The sequence below is a fragment of the Durio zibethinus genome, chromosome 9 (assembly GCF_047325235.1).
Source record: "Durio zibethinus cultivar Kanyao isolate XHJ-2024 chromosome 9, ASM4732523v1, whole genome shotgun sequence".
Classification (NCBI taxonomy): Eukaryota; Viridiplantae; Streptophyta; class Magnoliopsida; order Malvales; family Malvaceae; genus Durio; species Durio zibethinus.
In genome coordinates this window covers 2,266,365-2,289,643 of record NC_143170.1, presented here as the reverse complement: position 1 = coordinate 2,289,643, position 23,279 = coordinate 2,266,365, and the positions used below count along the sequence as shown (strand labels likewise).

Sequence of the window (23,279 nt, the reverse complement as noted above, 5' to 3'; positions counted from 1 at the left end):
TCCTTTCTTCACCTGGGATCTAAATCCCCTACTGGAACCACAGTTACGCTCAAAATAAAACCCCCCAAAAATGCCTAAAAGTTTTCTTCTGCGATTTGATCCAGGTCTCAAAATTCTAATAATTAGAATTATGTTTTCAAATTATAAATTACCAAATTGATGGTTAACGTTGGGTTATGATCTTGTGTGGTACAATTCAAAATAATGATAGTAGTTGAACCATCGAGCCCGTTAAAATATCATCAGAGCAGTAATCATGATGATCGGAGTAGTATTATCTGTCGAATGCATGATGTTCTGTAACAAACGCGTCCCTTCTACTTTCTCTTACTCCAAACAAACGTAGGCGTGCGTTTACTTAAATGCTCTATGTCCATTTCCTTTAAAAAGTATAGCTTTGTTCCCTTGAATTTCAATTGCATATTGCCATATTAGAGGGAAACTTATCATTTATTTTTTGAATTAACTGAATTTATACAAAATGTTTACTTTGTTTGGATTGAAGAACATTTTATTTATTTGACAAACTTATATTTCTGCTTGGTGTTGGCATTTCAGGAACAAGGTTTTGATATAGTGATTTTGGTGCAAGAAGAGGTTTTTTGAAGGAAGATTAGGAAGGATTGGAAGAAGGCATTGATTGAGCAGCAGAGACAAAAATGTAAATGATTTATAAAACTCTCAACTCTGTTTTATTTTAGTTGTTTGGATATCTATTAAGGTTTATAAAAGATGAAATGTGTTGTTTTGTTCAATTCATGAGTTTGCCTTAGGTCACCAATTAGCATCATAATGTATCCATTCTATGATTCTGGTTGTTTTGATACTGATTTGAGTTTATGAAACTCAGTTCTTTACTTCTTTCATGTGTTTGATTGGGAATATCTATCATTTTTGCTCCCCATAGTTTCTTTCTTTCATGTGGTGTGTGATGAAAATGGTATTTTGAACGACTCTTTGTTGTTTGTTTCATGGTGGAAAATGGCTTACATCATATTTGTGCTTTGGTTGTAGTGGTTTATATGCGTAGGCTTCTTGTATCACTAGTTCGATTTGCTCGCTTTTTTAACCAAATGATAACATGTTTTAGGCACAACAGGTTAGGAAAGAACTGCCACTAAAGCAATTTAAAAGACCCTTTGTTCCAATTCATTTTCTTGATGATAAACTCAGTTCTGATAGGATGCATTTATAAGAGATTGTTTGAATGATTGAGTTCGCCCTTATATGGAGGAACATGATCCCATACTTCACTAGTTTGTAGTATTGTCCTACTGGTAGGTCATGCTAGCACCTTTGTAGTGGTTCGTTCATCTTAACTGAAGTTTGTAGATTTACAGGTCTGAACAATGAAATGAAAGATTATAGCATTGAAATTAGAATAGCATGGCATGGTTGCTCCACAATCAGCATATCTGAACGAAATAAGCGCACTGTTGTGTGGGTCTCAATAATATTTCTAGTTCCTACGGTGAAACTTTCCTACGATTTCTGTTTGTGAGTTCAATCTATGGTTCCTCAATGATAACATTAGCGCTGCACAACTAACAGATAAAGCAGCAGCACCAGCAATGTCACCTAATTGGAACTAATCATGCCACCTTTTCAGTGCTGCTCTGATGCCAGCAATGGCAGTCCATCCGCTAGTTCCAACAACTAATACACTTGTGACACTCTCATGAATCATGCCATCTTCCCAGTGCTTCCCCAACACGAATTCTGTCTCCACGTCTAATAGAAAACCTAAACTCTGAAGCATCATTGTTCTTCGAAGGTTTTGACGGAGGGGCCTGGAAGACAAGCACCACTGTAGATCCCATGTTGAAAGCAGCCACCTGGAAGGATCAAAGTGCAATGGAAAATGCAATCAAAACCTAATTAAAGGCAAGCCAAAGTATAAAACAGAGTATTCAAATTAGCTTATTAACATTCAAACTACTTCTCAAAATGGAACTAATTTTAGAGAATAAGCATCAGAAGATCAAAGCAAAATTCTTGCAGGATAGAAGGCATCAGGCTCTGAAAGGAATTTTCTGTGTATCTAACCTCATCTCCTTTATTTAGCATCACACCAACCCCTTCAGGTTCGTATACACGTTCTTCTGGAGGCTCTGAGTGTAACAACTTTTTTCCTGGCCTGTTTGTTTGAAGTTCTGGTTCTATGAAAAGCTGTCATGCACATATTTAGAGAGTTAAAACACATATCCATTGAAGAACATTTATTTGTCTATGCATGCATGCCTCATCTAAATAAGATTTCTTATCTGACTTTTCTCATTGCCACCTAACCTCAATAGATCCAATATTGGTTGCACCAATTGCTGCAATGGCCATAAATCCTTGTTGCCATAGACCTTCAAGGACAACCTGATGACATGAGAATTGCAACCACAATTTAATGAAATTCACTAAAAATGCATCTATAGATGCATGTAAGTAACCAGAAGTATTTAGCACTTGACATGAATGTAAGCTCCCAAGTCTGCAAATATCATGATTCTATTGGCAATTTAAGTCCAAAATTACCTCCCTTGGTTACTGGTTAGGCTGCAATAAGCACGTTGAGCTGTTATCTCTACCTACCATCTGATGGTTAAAGAACCCTTTGAAAAAGGGAGTTGTTTTGGGATTAGAAACAAAAGTGTTTTTCAAATGCTTTGCGTGTATGAGAAAGTGAAGCCCTTTCCTAAGGCTCAAAATCAACAAGAATACCCGCTTATTTCTATGCATTAAAACAGAGTCTACAGAACTCCTAAGTCCTAAGTTTTTAGGCTTCTATGGTAGGATACACCTGACTTAAAACAACTTGCAAGTTGCAATAATGTTCTAAATGAATCACTCTATCTTCAAGATGACTTATACTATATTGTTTTATCCTTTTCCAAGTTACAATATATTTTAATTCAACCAATTGCAATACATAAAGACTGTAGAACCATTCAAGAAAATTTGAAAATTTTTTGCAATACATCAAGACTGCAGAACTATTCAAGAAAATTTGAAAATTTAAAGGGCGAGGGGGTTTTAAGAGCTGACAGATCAGATTTACCCTTTCATTCTCTACATAAAGATTCCTGATTGTTCTTGTAGCACGTTCATTCAAAGGAAACAGGCGGCCTGCCAGATAAGCAGCAGATGAAATCATATGATCAATATTATCACCGTAAGAAGAAACCTTTAACTATATTACGCAACCAGACAATCAAGTTACCTGAAAAATGCCGTCGAACAAGAACATTCCAATCAATTGGTGAGTGTATGCGATGATAGTCTCCTGGCTTCAAGTAAATTACACAGTAATAAAGGCCTTTCATTGGACTGCAATAAAAGATTTTATGTTTAAAGTACTTTAACTCATAAACATTTTATAGCAGTTAAATCATGGAAAATACTTTCATATATAGGAATAGAACACAATAAATATCTTGGATGATACAGCAATCTAGAGACCCATGATGAACACATACAACTGTGTAACAAATTCAAAAGCACATCTAAGGAAAATACTGAAAGAAAAAGCTGACCACGCTGATTCTGTCAACAATATATGCTCAATCATTCAAATAAAAGTTTGGACAAATGGATCTAAACAAAACCAAATCACTGGTACAAACAAATAACCAGGCAAATAGTGCACAAACCAAATATGAATACAAGATTACCACTCAGAAACTGTTTCCCGGACTTTAGGATAAGCCAATGAAATCCGCCACCATGACTTCTTACTCTTTTCTCTCTGAGTGCTTTCCTGCTCGCTATTAACGCTCTCGTCTTGGGTATTTTTCTCAGCTATCATTTGGAGCAAAGGACTAGCACCAAGAAGAGACGAAACAGAATAGGAAAATCCTTTGACTTGCTCAATCATAGCCCCTGCACCCTTCAACTCCCCAAATCTAAGAATAGTACCATCCACAGGACTAACCTATTATATCACAGAGCACACTGTTAGCTATACTTCAGAGTGAAACAAATGAAAAAATTAACATGCCCAAGATGCTCGTTACCAGTTACCAGACTATATGGATCAGGGTCAACAGGCCTGCAACCTTCTCTCAATGTGCGAACAAAGAAATCCCTTAAAGAAGCATAATCATTGAGAGGCAGAGCTGCTTCTTCTAGGTCTGAAATGCAAACCACATCACAATTTATTCTTCATTTCTTGTTAACCATATGTGCATTTCATCAATTCATAAAAATGATCTACTGCAGAAAATAGATAACAAATACAAAATGAGGGCAGAAAAGATATAAGAGGTAAACATACTTGAGTGAAAAGCACGCGCCCATGCTCTATAAACATGTGGACGCAGCCAAACTGGAACTTCCTAAAAAAATGTTCTTTAGGCAGGTAAAGGGATAAAAAACAACATAACAAAAAAAAAAAGCAAGAAAGAAAAGAAAGCATGAGAAGCATCATCAGCCTGACACTAAGAGTATTTCCCTTAAAAGTACAAAGAGACACTGAAGGGAAGAAAAGAGATTTAACTTAAAAATAAGAGCATGGCAAATCGCAATAAAATAAGAAAAAGATTTCTTAAAAGAGTAAATGATCTTATTTTCTAAATTAAGAAAATTACTCACCAAATTTGTCAAGAAGCCCCAAACTCTAGAAATGGATCGCAAAGGTAACATCCTCATAAATGTAGCCTAAAAGTTGGAAAGGTTCGAGAAGATATATGTCCAAATATTAGATGTGAAGATCACGGTATAGGCATCTTAGCAACAAAAAGGCCAAACAGTGAAATCAAAACTAAATAAATAAATATAGATATTTATATACGACTTTTGCATCCGGTTGGAACTCAAATTCGATCCCTTTCTCCCGTGCTTCTTCAACCTACTAGCAACAAACGTATATCAATAAATAAAAAAAAACTCTAAACTCCACAATCAGCATGGTACTAACACTGACATGTAAGATTCAAGAGCAGGCAATACACAAACAAAACATGAGTTTCAGTTTGACAAACTGTTTGGATTGTAGATAAATTGAAACAAGGACAAATAGCCGTGTGGAAGGCAGCAAGGAGTTCCATTTATGATAAATATACATGGAAACACATCCAACTAAATCGAAATAGGTTCAGAATTTTAAGGTTCTTTGAAAGAGATTTCGAAGTATATCAACAAGGAATTTATCAATCATGATTCATGAGTAAAAAAATCTACAAGTAACCTAATCGTCAATGCTTAAAGGGTTAAACAAATGTTTCCAACCACTTTTCTAACAAGTACGGACTAAGAATCAGAAATACAAAATCAGATAATAAGCAAATTTATACCTTCTTGTCATCGTAGAGCCGTCGAGCATGAAGAACCCCGAGCATGAGTAGCGTAGCCACTGTCGCACCCGGTACCAGAAAAGCATTACCTATAGACACATAGCAATGGGCTTCACATGCTTCTCAAGATGGAGAACATAAACTTGATTTTATCGTCGATTTTCTCAGAAACCAAACAAAAACTACTGCTCTAAATTTAAAAAAATAAATCAATAAATTAACCTTGAGAATTGCTACTGCCGCCACTGACAGAGGCGCCGGCTTGCGACGTCGTTCGGAACTGCTTGACGTACCAGGAGACGAATCGACGGTCGTTGACGACATGGCCGAGTTGTGAATAGTGAGGGAACATAGGGACATTTTGGGAAAACCGAAATTTCATTGTTGCGTTCGCGCTCGAGTAACGGAGATGCGTTTTCTTGTTACCCGTTAGGGTTACCAGCGAGTTCCAGCAATTGTTAATTATTATCTATGAAATGCCCTAAAACGGTGTCTGTTGACGCCGTTTAGGGGTTCTTCCTTCACTGCGATGAAGCGGTAACTTATGCGCTGTCGCTTTGTGTATAAACGGTTTTGCCAATTGCTCAATTCTACCCAATTTCATATAGTTTTGGTATTTATTTTTAGACTATTATTATAAATTATAAAATATATACATTTTTTTGTAGTTTTTAAATTTTATAAGTAAGATTAAAATTTAATTATATATTTTTATTTATTAAATTAAATTATTAATTATTTAAATTTATTTTAATAAAATAATGATAATTCTTCATTGATGAAAGCAATATAAAATATTTTAATATTTTTAATTTTTTTTTTGGTGATTTGGAAATGAAATTGAATTCTTATACTAACAATTTCAGTATAAATACAGGCGGCTAAACTCATGCTTGCAGGTTCGCCTAGCCTTTACGATTCAGTCCGGCCCAGTCAAATAGCCGAGCGAGAGACCCTCGGCCTCGTGTCATGTATCAAAGAAACGACATCGTTTTACTTGTTCGTCGAATCCAATTCTTGAACTCAACTTCAGCAACTACAAGAAGATAAAGTAGAAAACCATCATTAAACAACTGAAGCGAGACTCAAATAAAAAGAAAGAAAACATCCCTAAGTGGATGTTTCAACTCTCCCAACTCCCAAGCATGGCAGATAGTGAACCTGTGAAGTATGGAATCATAGGAGTAGGAATGATGGGAAGAGAACATCTCATTAATCTCCATCATCTTAGAAGCCAAGGTGTTGCTGTTGTTTGCGTAGCTGATCCTCACATCCCCTCTCAACAACTTGCCCTGGAACTGGCTCAATCCTTTGATTGGCCACTTAAGGTATAGGTTTTGTCTAAGTCCCGATTATTACTAAATTCCCAAGCAGCTGAAAAGAATTTGTAAGACTCTGATATGAAGTGTTGTGACTTGGGATGTAATTTATACTTTATATACAAAGGTTTTCTCAGGGCATCAGGAGCTATTGGACAGTGGGATATGCGATGTGGTGGTTGTGTCAAGTCCTAATATGACTCACTACCAGATTCTGTTGGATATTTTGAACCATCCTAAACCCCATCATGTGCTAGTTGAGAAGCCATTGTGTACTACGGTCGCTGACTGCAGAAAGGTCGGCCATCTGGTTTTCTATGAAGTTTTTATTTACAGCTTCTATTTGTATGGAGTTTTATAAACAACCTGATGAGATTGAGCGATAATGCGACATCCAACTCTAGTTTCTAAACTATGGCATCGAGGAAGTAAAGGAAGAAAGTAAAGACTGCAGAATTTTCATCAGTGAAAAACCTTTATTGTTGTGTGAATCAATGGTTATTCTTTCGTGTAATTGGCTTTGCCATCTTCTATATCTTGATTGCTGATATTTAATATCGTAGTGTTAAATTTCAGTATTAATGGAGCCCTTACATTTATTTTTGCTCTAACAGTTGTATTATAATTATGGCACATTCTAGGAAAACAATGTACGTATATGTTTGCTGATCCATCCCTGTTATCACTAGTCCATCCATGTCTTACCTTTTTGGTTAGGTGGCAATTTGAATGGTAAAAATTGTGTTTGAAGGTGTCCTCCTATAAAAAATAAACATCAAGGCAATCTACGGAGTGAGTGTTGGAAAGGATAAAAAAAGGAAGTTCTTTGTTTGAAACTGTATAAATTTGTTTCCTGGAGTAAGCTTTTGCGCTATTATGAGCATTGTTTAGTTTGTAAAATGTCTTTTGTTATTATCTCAGTAATCTCTGGTATTTACTTGTTATCTTAATTATAATTCCTCTGAATCTGGTTGTGTGTAGCAGTCTTTATGCATTTTGATTCGTTCCTATTCTATGTTCCTCCTCTGTTAATTAATCTGGTAAATATACTTTAACATGAAATCAGGTTGTAAATGCTGCTAGAAAAAGGCCTGATATGCTGGTACAAGTTGGATTGGAGTATAGATATATGCCCCCAGTTGCTAAATTGATAGAAATAGTCAAGAGTGGAACTCTTGGGCAGGTCAAGATGGTGGCAATTCGGGAACATCGATTCCCCTTTCTGGTTAAGGTAAAGTTAGCTACTCAACTTTTGCTCTCATTGTGGCCGTATGGTTAATTGACTTTTTGCTTGGAATAGGTTAACAACTGGAACCGGTTCAATGCTAACACTGGAGGGACCCTCGTAGAGAAGTGCTGCCACTTCTTTGATTTGATGAGGCTGTTTGCAGGTGCAAACCCTGTTCGTGTGATGGCTTCTGGTGCCATGGATGTTAATCACAAAGATGAAATATATGATGGAAAGGTCATTGTGTGATTTTTTTTTGCATTATATAGACTTGATATCATGCTCACCTTTCCTGAATTTCATTTTTTTGATTTGTGTCCAGGTACCTGACATTATTGACAATGCATATGTTATTATTGAATTTGACAAAGGTGCTCGAGGGATGCTTGACCTCTGCATGTTTGCCGAAGGGAGTAAAAATGAGCAAGAAATATCTGTTGTCGGTCACACTGGCAAGGTCCTCTCTCTGTCTCTTTTGTGTCTTTGTCATTCTTCCTTTGTAATAATTAATGATCTCAAGTATTAACTTTTAAATTCATTCAGATCATTGATCACCTAAGAGATATTCCTGGTACATCCATTTGCAGCACAATGTTGCCTTGTATGCATCTTTCTTTGTGGTTTCTCTAACTTTGGTTCTATGATACTGCAATAGGGTGAAGCCTTTGTTCCTGAAAGTATAGTGCGTTTCGGCTCTAGAGTGGATGGTAGAGATGGGGTCCAGTCACTGATAGCTGAAGATGAACGAATAAAGTCGGTCACTCTCCTTTAGTTTCTTAGTCATGACATGAATGTGCTATTTATGAATTCTCCAGCATGATCATGTTGGATATAAAAACTTCTTGTTTATGGCTAGCTTCGCAATTTGATCCAGGACTGCATTGTTTTCCAGGTATGAAGGACTGCATCACGGTTCTAGCTATTTGGAGCACCTTAATTTCTTGTCTGCAATTAGAGAAACAGGTGCAAAGACTCCAGCTGTGGATTTACAAGATGGGTTGATCTCAGTTGCCATGGGAGTTGCAGCACAACTTTCCATCGAGAAAGGCCGGTTTGTTAGCATTGAAGAAGTCTTAGATGAAGAATGAACGCAAATTTTTCCTTTAAATCCAGCTTAAATCACCATGCTCAATGTAGGCAAAATCACAATTATTGTTATTGTTATTGTTATTTTCTACTTTGTTTTATGACATTTACAAACAAAATGCTTTATGGTATAAACCCAAAGCCTTCTTTTTATTGTTAAATAAATCAGTTTTCCTGCCAGTTTGGGGTGCGCATGTTTGCACACCATGCTCAATGTAGCCAGGGCCTCGATCCCGTATAATGTCGTTTGGTGCTTAATAATCGACATGGAAGACAACGGGAGAGAGAGGTCATGCTTCGCGATAGGTCCAATTGTAAAAGAGCTAAATGTAACTCTGTTTGGTTTCTGAGAAAATGCACGAAAACTGAAATACGGATGTACAATCACCAACTACTTAAATTGTTCTGAAATCAGATATCAAACACAAAAAAATAAAAAAAGATGTATACTTACGTGGTATCTCCAAAATTTCAAACTCAAGTTGATGAATTCTAAAATCAACAGGAGAAGAATCAAAAAGTCTAGGCAACCCGCTAAACTCAGCGGTAGCGACGCAGGGAGAGAGTGTTGTTTCTCTTCCAGGTTGCCCTGCGAGAAGGGCGATTCTTGTGGTGCAAGTGACCCTTTCCTTGCAGGCCCCTGTTTTTTTTACCAGCAGATGTGAGTCCTCGAAGCTCCCTGTGCTTGTGAACTGGATTGCAGATCCAGTTAATTCTTGGGTCATTGCGGATAGCATTGTGAGCAACATCAACCAGGATAACCTCAAAGTACTTGTAAGTAGAATCCTTCAAGGTGAAATGGAACAGAAATTTGAGCCATTTAGGAATCAGGTCAACAAAATACATATTAAGGTGGCAAACCAGAACTTTTAGCAGGCACTACAAACCTCATTGATCCAGTATGAATTAACAACCCTGAGACCTCCCAATTTTCGACCAGCACGCTCCTCGGCAACAGATCGCTTGCTGCGCTGGAACTTCAATTGGGTGACACCCTGGTTCGTTGGCTTACCATAGACAATACCCTTGGGAACAGGCCTCTTTCGACCACCCCTCCTAACACGGACACGATAAACCACATAACCCTGGGTAAGGATTGCACAACTTGTCATATGCAAACATTTGAAAAGAACACGAGCAGATTATGAAATGATAATGTTACTATCTCTTTAAACCATGAGTGTGAAAATCCCACATCCCATACCCTTTTCATTTCAGAATAAAAAACACCTATAAATAACAGATGACACTACAAAAAATGAATTGTTTAATTTAATCTAAGTGGTCTCAGGAAGCATCCCTTGTGGACGACTGCTTGACCTGAACAAATCAAGTGTTAAAGCTAACGTTCTTGCTAAGTTCTTTAGAGTGAAAAGGAAAGCTTTCAGAAACTGTTGAATTGGACATTACCTGCTTGGCCTTGTAACCCAAGCGGCGTGCCTTGTCAGGACGAGTTGGGTGCTTGACCCTAACAATTGATGGATGCTGACGGTATTCCCAGCACCTCACCCTCTGCAAAAACCTCATTACATCGGACTGCTTCTTCCTCCATAGCTCCGACACGTACTTATAAGCCCCTACATTTAATCATCCCCATAAACAAAAACTCCAGTATAATTGAAAGCAGCAGTTCAACAAGACAAACCCTGTTTTACATTATAAATAAATTCCCATTTTTAAGCCATAAAAAACCCCAAAAATTTTCAAATTGACAAAGGAAAAAAAAAAGAATTTCAGCAAATTCTAGAACAACAAAAAGCTGAACACTTTGTTCCACAGCATAACAGTGACATTAGAGAAAAGCTTGAAAATCTGCAAAAACAAACATAAAGACATAAATCTCGTAAAAAGAGCTCAACCAAAGATAATTAAATTGACAAAAATGAAAATTCTAAACCCTAAAAACAAGAACAAAGATCCAGCCTTTAGTAGAAATGTAAAAGACTTAAGTGATACCCACAAGGAAAATACTTGAGAAAAAGTGAAAGAAACGATCTTTAGGCAAAATCAGTAAAGACAGATAGAAAGTACCCATTAGCGAGTTGCGCAGAGCTGGCTAGGGTTTTCAATTACTGAAGAAGAGGGTTAAACCTTTTATAAAGGGCGAGCCTGATTGGACTCTCTAAATCTGGGCCGTCAATTTTCTTCGTTTTGTTCGGAGTCTGAGAGATTAAATCATTATTGGGCCCAATAAATAAATTATGGGCTGCTTTAGAACCCTAATTGGCCCAAAGTGAAAGCCTAGGTTCTTTTTTGGGCTCAATTGGATTTTTTTTATTCACGCCCAATCATCACTTTAGGTCAGACAATAAACTATAATTACATTAATCACTAAATATTTTGAAAATATCCTGAAAATGCTCTAAAATATTTTCCCAGATTAATTAAAAAATAAAATATCCGCTTGTGAATACTTATGTTCCCTTCCATAAACCGAGTGAGTGTTGGGTATATCAGCGACTGAAAACAACCATCCGCGAAACAGAGAACGTGCAGCCTTGAAGGTGAACCAAACCATGAAGAGAAAAAGCATCATCGCAAGGAACATAAAACAATAATGAAGAAGACAATCGCAACAAGAAACCCAAAACCTCCCCAAGTAAAAATAAAAAGAGGAAAACCAAATAGGCTCATCTTTTATAGATTTATAATTTGAGTATTCATATTATATAAAATATTAAAATTTATGTATTTATATTGTTTTTTATTTGAAAATTTCATAATATAATATGCTAATACAAAAAATAAAAAGGATTTTTTTATTTTATTAAATTTATATATAATTATTATTAAAATTTTAAATTTGTTTTTTTTTTCTTTTTCTTTTTTTATCTTATTTCATGTGTATTATTAGATTGTCAAAAATTTCTAGAATCGTCATCGTATTGTTGGCTGCTCAGAGTGAGTTAGTGGAATCAAAGACAAGCAGTGCAAATTGAATCATCACCGTCAACTGGAGGCGCCTTCGATGCATTAACGTGCCTTTGTTCGTCGTTCATGGTTTTGGTTGAAGATAAAAAGAACACAAACGAAACCCTTTTCATAGAACCAGATAATTGAGAACAGAGGAAACCATTTTTTTATAAGAATTCATATAAAAAAAGTAACAGACAACAATACTGATAGTTTGAGACGTTATCAAATAGTAGTAAGAAGTCATAACCAATTTTGGCACTTTAATTTGGTGTATGCTCCATCGTTCCAACAAACTTAGGCAACTGTGGACCATAGTCCAAGTCGTCCCACCCGGTTGGCTTAATCTGATCCAAGGGAATTGAAATCCAGTCAATTCTATTAACAACTACTTCCTTTTCATCATCAGAAGGTGCCTTGATTTCTGCGGAAAGGACTGGATCAATCTTCGGATTCCAATCAATATCTTTATCAATATACATATCTGCACTTGGCAAGCCTATCTTGCATGGAAAGCCATGGAATTCTGCCCAGAATCTTTGTTTGGCTTCGTTGAAAGCCGTTAACCCAGCCGAATCATTCCAATCATATACTTTATCAGTTTTATATAAATTCTTCTTCGTTTTCACAAATCTTTTCCAGGGTATTCCACCCACTTCTACGCAGAATCTTTTCTCCCATGCAGGCAACGGTTGCCATGAACCTGAAAAATAAATAAAAAAGAAATTGAATCAGTTCTATGTTTTCTTTGGGGTTTCTATAAAATTCTTTTTGTTTTTAAAGCAACTAAAGTATGGTATTCTTCAAGATACAAGAAAGAAACAATCGATGATCGAGAGGGAAACGTACCATTACCATAGGGTACTCTGTGCCTAAGCTTTGGATGACTCATCTTTGGAGCTCCATAACTATAACTTTCTTGACCATACGCTCTTCTCTGATGATAATACATGTTTTCCTGATGGAGAATTCTCCAAGGAAACTGTAGGATTCGTCAATAATTTGAAGGAGAAAGTTATGATATGAGGCGATGGAAGCCATGACTTGGTTTACATAGTGCAACTTCACCGACTCAGGCGACTCCTTTTCCTTGTTTGATAAGGATTACCATTCCTCAGTTGCGATTTCCATATGTTCTTGGGCCAGGTTTGTGATTTCAATTTAAAAATATATATATATATATATATCGTATATAAGACAATGGAGAAGAGATTTATGGCCAACACATATCATATTTAAGTAATTACATGAATTAACCTAAACTTGAGTTTTAAAAAATATATTAGATAAGTCGATAAAAAATAGATTGTAAGTGTTGAAATTTAAATTTTTAACCGATGAAATATCATATTTTAAAGATAATTATATAAATCAACTCATTTTTATATTTAAAGATATATATTATTTAAGAAAGTAGTCCTGTGGTTATTGCTTTTTATTTATACCTTTATTTCAAGTCATTAGTATTTGTTGGCAAGTATTTTTACACTAGAATAATTATATTTTTGTTTATTTTAAAAAATAATTATAGATAAATGTGACTATTTAATATGATCATATAATTAATTTAGAAATATATGAAAACAATGAGTTATGAATCAAGTAAATTATTTTTTAATAAAAGTGATTTAATGAAATTAGAAATTAATATTATAATTAATTAATAAAAATTATTTAAAATATCAATTTAAAAATAAAAATGAACACAAAATATCATTTTTCATCTATCAAAAGTTTAACACATATTTGTGCTTTTATATATGTATTATATAAGAGAACATAGTTTAAATTTGTTCTTATTATATATTTTAGATATAATATTTAACTAATTGATAAGTCTTTTTTTTTTTTTTTTAAGTTCTCCAAATTTCATTTTACAAATAAAATCCTCTCAGTTACATGATTTTTTTCTTCATACAAATAGATACAAAATTATGAGGCAATTACTGAGAAGTACATTTTGTACACAACCTTGTCTACATGATCATGAAAATTTTCATTTTGATCTTGGAGTAAGGTTTAGGTTAAGTTCATTAGGTAAGTTAATTAATATTGGATCCATACATATCTAGGAATTGTTTTTATGAGGGAATTTGGCGAATTCCACATAAGAAATTATATCCAAATGTTTTTATCTACTTCATGTAATCATATGTGTCATTTCTACAATTAATTCGATGAATTTATTGGTTAAATTTAAAAAACTAAAGATAAATGAGTAGAATCTGTTACTCAATAATCTTTTTTTTTTATTTTTTAATTATTAAAAATACACAAAAGCCAATAAGATCTTGTCTTGATGGTAAAGAAAAAAAAAATCCTAAGTCGATATCCCATTAAATGTGAATTTAATGTCGTTATTATATGTTAGTTTGTTGATAATTGATAATGATTTCGTTTTGCTCTTCTAAATGTATACATGATTTGGGTCCTTGGGAATTGGGAAAACGTGAAGAGATCAGGCTGACAGCTAACTGCAACAAAATGGAAAAAATAATACATTTTTTTCATAAAACCTAGGTTTTTCAAATTATAGAAAGATGAAATATGAGAAGCAATTGCTTTATCATAAAAACTATGTAATCATAAAGCATTAGTGGTATATTATATACTTGTGAGAAAAGAGAGAATGATTTTATGATAGTAGCAAAAACATTTTGTATCATCTGATCTCCACAATTTCTCCCATTAGATGTAAAATGGTGCAATAGCAAGCAGCAATACAACCCTCTTGTATGATATTCTACCTATGTTGACTGCAGCTGTAGCTACGCTCTCGTGCCCTGGATCCCCTTGAATGCCGCGATTCTTCTTCCCACTCAGCTGATGGTGGCGGCGATGGTTCATACCTTGAGGGCTTCCTTTTGAAATGTCTGTCATCATCACTAGACTCGTAATCTACAGCATTGCTACTAGTGCTCTTCCTCCCACCACCATTAGTAGCAGAAACTGTCTTAACGGCTGCTGAAGAAGTCTTGTAGTCATCATGGTATCCATTGGAAGACGGCTTGTGATGGCCAGAAGATGCAGCAGAAGATAGCTTGCGTTTCTTGCTGAGTTCTTCTACCGGAAAGCCAATGCGAGAGAACACGATTGCCTTTTGCTTCTTATCCATTGCTGTTGTCATAGTCGTGGAAGTGGCTTTCGTTGTTGTTTCAGGGGCAAGCTTGGAAGACTCAGATCCATGGTGATGATGACGATCATGGTCACGATCATCATAGTCATAATCACGACCACGTTCACGGTCATGATGCTGGTCAGCTTTTCTTTTTGAAGGGCGGGGAGGTGCTTCATGGTCCCGCAGGGAGCGTTCTGGTGAGGACCTATCTGATCGGTACCAGAGACGTTCATGGCGATGGTCAACACCACTAGACATTTGTGGAATAGGCTTCTGCAACAAACAAACATAATTGAAATGATTAAGTTAAATGTATTCCATCGCATTGGGACATCAAATAAGCAAGTACAGAACCTCTTTTTGAAAAAATGGATTCTCTTTTTTGAAGTTTTTCTCCCATTGGGGGGAAGCATATTTCCCTGTCATTTTGTTTTTTTCCACTGAATTCTTTGAGTAGCATCTAACATTATCAAAAGACCATCTCATTCTTATCGTGTCACTGGAATTGGACACAGCAAAAGTAACTACTTATCTTTCCAATAAAACGAGAATCTTGTAGTAATTTATGAATAGCCACTATAAACACACAGCCCACCTGATTTGAGGATAGAAATGAAACGGCAATGCAAGAGCTATTTGGTAGATGAAGAGACTATAGGACCTGGGGATGGAATGGCCAAGGGCAAGTACTGAATGATTCCAAATTATTTTTTGAGGAAAAAAAAAAAAACTTGACAACCAGCAAGGAACAAACACAGACAAAGAGGAAGAGCTTCAATTAGCAACTTCGTAAGACAAGCTTATGTCTAACTGTATGCCAAAATTGGTTATTTTCATGTTTCACTTTGTTGTCTTTGTGGAGGTGATTTACTTCAAACCCCAATAAGATTTGGCACCATTAACCAAAGACCCCAGGATGGATTCAATGTTTCAAGTATATCACTTTTTTTTTTTGGCCAATCAAGTATCACTTCTATTTCATTAAATTTCAATCAAAAACAAATGGCAGAGAACGGTCTTAAAGAAACAAAGTGTGAAGCAGAGTGTAAAGCAAATATTTGGCAAAGTATAAGAACATGGTATCAAAGGCTGCAAATTGCCACAATACATATGCTTAAACTGTGCAACTCTGGCCAACTCCATATGATTATCCTTTTTCAATGTACAAAAGGCTGTCAGGAAGTTTCAAGTTATATACTCTTCCTTCGACTTCTCCTTGCCAATAAGTGAAACCCGATATGCATAACAAAAAATAAAAATTTAAAAATTAAAAGCATCCATTGAAATAATCAATGAATCCCTTTTTTTCAAGCCTAATGACACTGACAAAATAAAATCTTATATTCCTTCTCCCGCAGAAAAAGTCGTTATCGACAAAAAGTATCCCTAGCCAAATGGTTGCCAGACATCATTATAGCATTCCTGGAATAGCAAACACAGAACAAAAGAAAACTAGGAAAATAAAGAATACATACAGATTTTGACTTCAATGATGAAACATCACCACTGCTGCTCACTTCTCTACCAAATTCCTGATTTCTGGAGAACTCCCTGCAACAATTTTAGATATTGTAAGTAAACCATTTAATCATGTGGAATCCAAATCTGTAAATAAAAAGCGGAAAGATATTACTTTAAACCTACAGCAAGCCATTTTCAGGGATCTCAAGACTTACATACACTATGACCCAGGGAATAGCCAAATAACTAGGAATTATTCCCAGGTCAATGGAAAGTAGTCCAATTGAACAACAATTACCCTACCTAGTAAGCTTAGAATGAGAAAGTATACTCAATACCTTTCACCTTGTCTCTCATTTTTACGCTTCCTCCTCAAATCAGCTTGCCGAGCCTCAAATTCCTCTCTGCTCATGATAGGTGGGGCAACATTCATACCCATTGCAATCTCAGCAAGATCTCTGCAAAGCATTGAGACCATAGATGTCCAGATAGCATCAAGTTCCATGGGAAGTCCTAAGCTCATTGGTATTCAACCCAATAATACTTTCAAAATAGACAAAATTGCCATAAACACACTCAAGCAACACAAACACAACTGATATAAACATAGCATAGGCTTTTTAACAAATGTTACACCTACCTCGGAGGTAGGACAGGAGGAAACTTGAAATTTTGAGCACCAAAAGGATCTGGAGGCATGACACCTCCAAATGGCATGTCCAATAGACCTAGTACATAGCCCCCCATATAGGGCATTGCACCAGCACAAGGACCCATAAACCCATCCATCCCAGGCTGCATACCAGTCCAGTAAGGGTTATAAGCAGAGGAACCCATAGACATCATATAGTTCTCAGCTGCAAGATCCTGGGGGGTTTTCCACTGCAAGTCTAGAGGGCAAAAGAATAAGATTCAGGTTAGAAAAAATTCCTAACGATTTTATAAACTCACATGTAGTATGCACCATCACCAAAAATGAAAAAGGGCCTGTAGACCTATCATTTGCTGGCAAACGAACCTTTTTCTTTTTGTTTTTCTTTCCTGAAGAAGAAAAACATCAAAATTAAAACTTCAATCCATTTATTTTCCTGATTTCAGTTTTCCACTACAGAAATAATACTACTTACTCTCTCTATAATACACAGAACATCCATCCAACTCTAAATGCTAGATGGAACAAGAAAGAAGATGACATAAATATTTACTGCCTGCAGAATGTATTTACTTAATAGACACACCAGAAAATCACTCTCAAGAAGGATACAAGAAATATATCCCAGCCACAATCTTTAAAGAACAGGAATGGCACTGAGGCTGACATGGAATGGGATAGCCCCACTCCAAGCATTTTCCACCCAGGTTTCAACCTTAAATCTGACCACTTTCGCAAGGATATCAGTTTCAACCTTCTTAAAGGTTGTCTTTCAACCTTGCCCAACAAACGTAACCAATAACTTAAGAAACAAATAATCATTACCTGCCTCTCCAGAAGCCACCTTCTGTTGCACTTGTTCCTCTGCAAGTTGGACACTCCCTTGTGATGCAGGTTCCTTCACACTCATTGACTCCAGTGTAGCCTCAGATGCATCAGCTGTTTTAGCAATCTTCACTTTCTCCAAGACCTGCTGTGGGAGAATAGTTACCTTCAGCTCATTAGCTTTATCCTTCACATCAGGACTTTCTTCCTTAGTAGATACTGGCTTCTGCTCTCCCTTTGATGCAACAGATGTAGTAGGAGATAGAATTTTTGGATGAGGACATTGGGCCAATTCCATATCTAAATTTGAAAGACAGAACAAATCAACAATGATTCTTACATCATAGAACTTTGAATGTGAAATTCATTTCAATATGTCAATAGCTGATGAACCTTGAACTTGAAAAGTGCTTCCAGCATTGTCAGCACTGCTCTTACCAGACTCCAATATACAATTAATTGTATCTCTTAGGGTCTTATTTGGCAAAAGATCATCAGCGAGTATGTTTGTCACCCCACATACGCACATTGACTTTGAGATGATGTGATCCCTTATACCTAAGTAACATTTTTTAAAGTAAGCTTCAGCAAGCATAAACAAATCCATAGGCAGGGAAAAGGAACCAAAAGATGCATGGAACAAGTAGTACCTATAAAACTCACATTTATAACAAAAACTCTTAAAACAACATTTACTAGTTAGAACAGCATCTTTCATAACTTCCTTGCACAGCAGGCAGTGGAGTTCAGGTGGAAGGTCACCAACAGAACGAGTGGAAGGTAAGCCCTCAATTTCTTTCTCAAAAGCTGCCCTGTTAGAAACAAAAAATTGATTTTCAAACATGAAAACTAGAATTCCCTATGAGCATTTACAAAACCGCACTTATAAGACGAAACAGTTACTCATTGGGCTTCAAAACTGCAACTGCTCCACTTGGCAATACATATGAGCCATCTGGAGTCGCCATTAGCATTGACTTTGGAATACCAGTAGGAGGCTTCACCCTTTTAATATCATAGTTTGGATCACCATTTTTGGGGCAGTGCTGAATAAAATGCCCTGCATCACAAATTCCCATAATAAGAACTAGACCCAATGCTTTATTTCTGTCCTAGTGGATCCTGATTCGACATTAGAAGTATATTGATTTTTCACCAATAACCGAGCAGTTTTGTCAGTAACTACTGCATATTTGATTCCATCCATAAATCTATTTTTTCACTATGAGAAAAAGTCTCAATAAGAATGTTAGTTCTTAATGTTCATATAGTATCATATAATAGAATATAATCATATAATAGAATATACAACAAAAATTCGTTATGTATAAAGGATGAGATTCCATTGATACAAAGCCAATTCCATTTTAAAATCCCTGATATGTCATTGACATGACATAAGAAAAGTCAGTTTTGCTAAAAAGTATAATCTCTAGAAAAAAAAAAGAAAATCTAAAAAGCAATGACACAATCACGGATACGTAATACAAGTATGACATAATATAAATACAGCTACACAATAATTTTTAAAAAATTAAGACACAAATATAAAAGGACATGACAATAAAAAAATATTTTTTTATGTAAAAATATTTAATACAAATATAAAAATTTTTAAATGATAATTAGTAATTGCATATTTATAATTTAATAATAAAAAAGGGTCTTCAAAATTTGGAACTTAAAACTGTAACAATTAAAACCAAATGAAATAAATGGGCCGCCTAAAAGTCTTGTAAAGTCTGTAGACCCAAACCCAATTTATTAATTACACAAAGCGCCCTTCTTCTTCATCCTCGTTTCTCTTTTCAAATCCAACTTTTCCTCTGTCGAAAATGACAACAGCCCAACTACACCCAGGTCAGTTTTAGTTCTCTGCCCTTCCTTTTCTTCTATTATTCCTCTTTCTCGCCGGTACTCAAGGGAGATGAGGGCTGCGGCAACTTGAATGCTATTGTAATTTTTGCCGTGTCTTAACCATGTCTGACTGTATTCAATCTGATTTTTCTTTTTTGGCCATGTCCCGTACTGCTATGAAACCGGTATGCCGGGTGTTCCGCGGTGTCCGTGCTTCACAGAACAAAGTATTATCAACATACCAGGCATCTTACAACGGTGACAAACACAACCCTGAGGAGGTGTTTTGTGCTTCAACCCTAATCGACCTTGATGAGAAAAACATAAACTTCAGCTTCATATACAATTTCAGAAATGAAATGTCCCATAAAATTTCATAGCCCACTGATTTCAAATGAGCATAAAATGGCCATCACTCTTTCAAGTACACACACATTTACACAAAAAGTCATTACATGTAATGGCAACAAAAACAGTGACTGTTCAAACTTAAATAAATTTATATCAGCTTAGACCACTGACAAGCTCACACTTAGTGATGCAACCATGGACAAGAACAGCACACTCACGTGCACATATCTACAGGCACAAACTAACAAAGAAATCACATTACTAACATCACATGCAAAAAATAACAGAGGCACATTTATACTGAAATAATAAGCAACAGAAAAATATCAAACTTCAATTATCTAGAGATTTAGCATTAAAAGATCATATACACAGACTCGCACACACACCCACCAAGACAGCCTACCATGATAAATGATGCAATAAAAACGAAAAAGGGCATAAGAGAATCACCAAAACTATGCCCGCCCGTCCTTCCACCCATACCCCTTCCAAAGCCTCTACCAGTTCCAAAACCTTCTGCACCTTGGCTGCAAGTCCAAAATAATTAAAAGGCATTACGAATGAAAGTTGCATCAATAAGATACAAAAATATAAAAGAAAATGCAGGCGTCTAACCGCTGCCAGTCCAATGCAGGGGCATCAATTAAAGCCTTAATCTTGCTGTCCTCATCGGCTTTATTAGCAGGGGGAGCATCAGGTAGTGGATTGCTTGACTGCACTGACAGCATTTCAGGGATTGAATATAAATCATTCCCAAATTCATCCCATTCGAAGTCTTCAGGCTACAAGTAAAAATCAAGCTTAATATTAGGTTTCTATTGCTTTCTCTTTGCTGACAAATACAAACATTCCTCAAATGCTAAAACAGCCGACACTAGTAGCACGAAGACAAACCAAATTTCAACAAGGAAAATATGTCAAGAACAAAGCTTACATATTTCGGAACAGATGAATCAGCATCCAAGAAGTTAGTCTTTTCTGGTTGAGCATTTTCAATCTGATTTTCAACCTTGGGCCTGTGAAGCATAACAAAGTCCAAACTCAAACCTAGAATCAAATTTCCTCTCATACTAGTAAACAGGCCACCAAATCAGAGCTGATTTAAACACACAAGTGATCAAGTTCGTGCAGTTAACTGAACCTTTCTTACATGCTTTTATAACAAGTTCACTAATATTAAAATATTTGAGTGGTTAGGCATCTAAAGGATTGGTATAGTACTCTTGAGCAGCAACAATGGGCATGCGAGGCCTTCAAGGAACCCGGCGAATTAATACAGAAGTATTTTTCGGGATTAACATTGCTTCATCAAGATATTCTGAAATTGAAAAGAGAGAACAAGTCTATAAAACACTGCAAACAGAATAACCCATGAACAACAAACAAAAGTACAATCTTTATATCCAGTCAGGAAAAAAGTGGGCTAATATAGTGCTCAATGAGAATTTCAACAGAAAGGTAGATTTGGCCATACTCCCAACTGACATTTATTGCGGATATGATTAAAAATCATAATCCCCACTCTGAAACAAACCATTCCGTCTGTTGACTTGGTCAGTATCTGAGTATCCAAGATATTTTAAAGATGAACCAACTCTACACACTCAAAGTACTCTCAACAAATTAGTTAAAGAGCGAAGACCAACCTTCATTAGTTTGGGCATTAATGACAACAAGGTCGAAGTCGGTACCCCTGCCCAAGTGCTTTGATTCAAATATTTTTTCTTGCAAAGTACCAACGCTTATAAACGGGCCATCCATGGCAATTGAATCAAAATCTCTTGCACTCTTAAACTTGTAATAAACAGCCATTTTTCTTCTTAATAATAATAATAATAATAAACAAGAAAAGAATTAATATTGCAGTGAAATTATATATTGGCCATAAAAAATTAGGCCTTATGTTCACTCAAAAATGAAAATCAAATATGAACGGTACAAAAAATGTTCTTTTTTTTTCTTATTCTAAAAGAAACCGAACCAAGCTCATCGCCGATGCAAAATCCGAAGCTCTCTTCCAGAAATCAACTCTGAAAATTTCTCCACGATTTATTCAAAAAACCGCCAAAGTTTTGGAATCGTCAGTGAAACCAGAAGTTTCGAATTAGATTAGGGCGAATCGAAGCGAATTATGGTCATAGATCTTGATCAAATTCACACGAACTCTTCGATTATTTTATTAGAAAACAAGCTCCGAATTAATTAATTCTCCACCGATCCAGATCTTCTAAGACTCGAACCAAAACTAAATCTTCGTAAAAGCATCCCACAACCGATCCATCTACAAGGAAAAACTCGGCAACTTCGAAGGTCGAGATTCTGATACGCCGAAATTGTAAAAGATTATTAAAAGATTGGAGAATCGCTAGAGATTGGATAGCCTTCGTGAATCGCTAGGGCTAGGGCTTGATGAGAGGGTTTCATAAAGAGAGGGAAATTGACATTAGGGAAGAGGCGCAAACCAGGCTACTTCATATAGGATATGCTCCTTATGGAGCGCTTTTCATAACCTCCAGACCGGTAAAGTCAGTTTACACTGACCTTTAAAAATCTGTTTTATGTACTTTGTTCACACCGAAACAGTACATGATACTATTTTGTTATATAACAATAAAATAATATGAATTTTTAACTAATAAAAAGTGTTAAAAAAGCTCCGCTTATCTTACGTTCTTTGATGAAGTGGGCCGATCTCAAATACCCAAAAGAATGGGCCGATCAGATTTTGTAGGAGGATTTAGCGGGATTGGGTTGTTTCTGGGTGGGCTTTTAGTCATTTTCTATTCTGGATGCTGTCGACATGTGAGAGTGTAATGACATGGCGTTGTCTTATTGGTTAAAAACAATAAAAAAAACATTAATATGTTAATGTGCTGGCCAATAGAATATATATTATCTTTGAAGTTTTCTTAAATGATTAATTATGTTCCATTTTTCATGCAATGGAAAGTTGAAAACATTAAATCGGTAGTAGCGATGACGATGGATCGGATCAAAGTTTTTTTTTTTTCATTTTAAATTTGATCTAATTATATAATATATATAATTCGAATTAGATTCTTCAATAATTTTTTTATTTTTTTATATTTAAATTTTATCTAATTTAATATTGTATAAAATAATATTTGATTCAATCTAATTTAAAATTAATAAAATATTATTTTTAAATATAAATATAAAATTA

At 35.6% G+C, this 23,279-nt stretch overlaps 4 protein-coding genes and 2 pseudogenes across 10 annotated transcripts; 2 read left to right on the top strand and 4 right to left on the bottom strand.

The window, feature by feature from the left end:
* Positions 1-195: 195 nt before the first annotated feature.
* Positions 196-866, top strand: LOC111305339 (uncharacterized; annotated as a pseudogene). Its single transcript, XR_016344958.1, has 2 exons — positions 196-342; positions 559-866. The product of XR_016344958.1 is annotated as an uncharacterized LOC111305339 (transcript).
* A 477-nt stretch (positions 867-1,343) lies between these two features.
* Positions 1,344-5,829, bottom strand: LOC111305316 (phosphatidylserine decarboxylase proenzyme 1, mitochondrial-like). 2 transcript variants are annotated; one of them, XM_022902734.2, is made up of 12 exons: positions 5,505-5,820; positions 5,283-5,371; positions 4,784-4,837; positions 4,582-4,647; positions 4,265-4,325; positions 4,012-4,121; positions 3,663-3,922; positions 3,212-3,318; positions 3,050-3,117; positions 2,290-2,367; positions 2,047-2,169; positions 1,344-1,835 (listed from the first exon to the last, which is right to left on the bottom strand). In XM_022902734.2, the coding sequence occupies exons 1-12, from the start codon at positions 5,662-5,664 to the stop codon at positions 1,677-1,679; spliced, it is 1,335 nt and encodes a 444-aa protein (XP_022758469.2). In that variant the 5' UTR covers positions 5,665-5,820; the 3' UTR covers positions 1,344-1,676. The 2 variants fall into 2 exon arrangements, with proteins under 2 accessions (XP_022758469.2, XP_089621503.1); XM_089765377.1 differs by lacking the exon at positions 2,290-2,367 and having other exon boundaries at positions 5,505-5,829.
* Positions 5,830-6,185: 356 nt separating this feature from the next.
* On the top strand, positions 6,186-9,095 carry LOC111305342 (Oxidoreductase family protein). Its single transcript, XM_022902792.2, has 7 exons — positions 6,186-6,610; positions 6,729-6,899; positions 7,668-7,832; positions 7,902-8,066; positions 8,152-8,286; positions 8,485-8,582; positions 8,722-9,095. Exons 1-7 carry the CDS (start codon positions 6,401-6,403, stop codon positions 8,915-8,917), a joined length of 1,140 nt encoding a protein of 379 aa, XP_022758527.2. The 5' UTR covers positions 6,186-6,400; the 3' UTR covers positions 8,918-9,095.
* On the bottom strand, positions 8,964-11,051 carry LOC111305323 (large ribosomal subunit protein eL15z). Of its 3 annotated transcripts, none has more exons than XR_016344956.1 (4): positions 10,326-10,492; positions 9,803-10,000; positions 9,370-9,701; positions 8,964-9,280 (listed from the first exon to the last, which is right to left on the bottom strand). XR_016344956.1 is itself a non-coding variant. In XM_022902760.2 (4 exons), exons 1-4 carry the CDS (start codon positions 10,948-10,950, stop codon positions 9,456-9,458), a joined length of 615 nt encoding a protein of 204 aa, XP_022758495.2. In that variant the 5' UTR covers positions 10,951-11,051; the 3' UTR covers positions 9,282-9,455. The 3 variants fall into 3 exon arrangements, 1 of the variants encoding a protein (XP_022758495.2); XR_016344957.1 differs by having other exon boundaries at positions 8,964-9,261; XM_022902760.2 differs by lacking the exon at positions 8,964-9,280 and adding an exon at positions 10,947-11,051 and having other exon boundaries at positions 9,282-9,701.
* Positions 11,052-11,780: 729 nt separating this feature from the next.
* On the bottom strand, positions 11,781-12,975 carry LOC149516705 (uncharacterized). Of its 2 annotated transcripts, none has more exons than XM_089766173.1 (2): positions 12,678-12,975; positions 11,781-12,531 (listed from the first exon to the last, which is right to left on the bottom strand). In XM_089766173.1, exons 1-2 carry the CDS (start codon positions 12,778-12,780, stop codon positions 12,092-12,094), a joined length of 543 nt encoding a protein of 180 aa, XP_089622299.1. In that variant the 5' UTR covers positions 12,781-12,975; the 3' UTR covers positions 11,781-12,091. The 2 variants fall into 2 exon arrangements, with proteins under 2 accessions (XP_089622299.1, XP_089622300.1); XM_089766174.1 differs by having other exon boundaries at positions 12,684-12,975.
* A 1,415-nt stretch (positions 12,976-14,390) lies between these two features.
* Positions 14,391-22,644, bottom strand: LOC111305308 (E3 ubiquitin ligase PARAQUAT TOLERANCE 3-like; annotated as a pseudogene). Its single transcript, XR_016344955.1, has 15 exons — positions 21,742-22,644; positions 21,317-21,413; positions 21,030-21,111; positions 20,711-20,877; positions 20,546-20,622; positions 19,984-20,049; positions 18,788-18,944; positions 18,548-18,696; positions 18,278-18,442; positions 17,885-18,184; positions 17,359-17,448; positions 17,048-17,297; positions 16,746-16,865; positions 16,422-16,497; positions 14,391-15,219 (listed from the first exon to the last, which is right to left on the bottom strand). The product of XR_016344955.1 is annotated as an E3 ubiquitin ligase PARAQUAT TOLERANCE 3-like (transcript).
* Positions 22,645-23,279: the final 635 nt, after the last annotated feature.

Coding starts and splice junctions, on each gene's coding strand:
- LOC111305316 (XM_022902734.2), bottom strand. CDS start 5,664: ATGAAATTTCGGTTTTCCCAAAATGTCCCTATGTTCCCTCACTATTCA. Junction 4,838..5,282: donor GGCTCTACGATGACAAGAAG/GTATAAATTTGC, acceptor TGTTGCTAGTAG/GTTGAAGAAGCACGGGAGAA. Junction 4,326..4,581: donor GGGGCTTCTTGACAAATTTG/GTGAGTAATTTT, acceptor ACATTTTTTTAG/GAAGTTCCAGTTTGGCTGCG.
- LOC111305342 (XM_022902792.2), top strand. CDS start 6,401: ATGTTTCAACTCTCCCAACTCCCAAGCATGGCAGATAGTGAACCTGTG. Junction 6,611..6,728: donor CCTTTGATTGGCCACTTAAG/GTATAGGTTTTG, acceptor TTATATACAAAG/GTTTTCTCAGGGCATCAGGA. Junction 6,900..7,667: donor CGGTCGCTGACTGCAGAAAG/GTCGGCCATCTG, acceptor ACATGAAATCAG/GTTGTAAATGCTGCTAGAAA.
- LOC111305323 (XM_022902760.2), bottom strand. Junction 10,001..10,325: donor TGGGTTACAAGGCCAAGCAG/GTAATGTCCAAT, acceptor ATCCTTACCCAG/GGTTATGTGGTTTATCGTGT. Junction 9,702..9,802: donor ATTCATACTGGATCAATGAG/GTTTGTAGTGCC, acceptor TTCACCTTGAAG/GATTCTACTTACAAGTACTT.
- LOC149516705 (XM_089766173.1), bottom strand. CDS start 12,780: ATGTATTATCATCAGAGAAGAGCGTATGGTCAAGAAAGTTATAGTTAT. Junction 12,532..12,677: donor CAGAGTACCCTATGGTAATG/GTACGTTTCCCT, acceptor TTTATTTTTCAG/GTTCATGGCAACCGTTGCCT.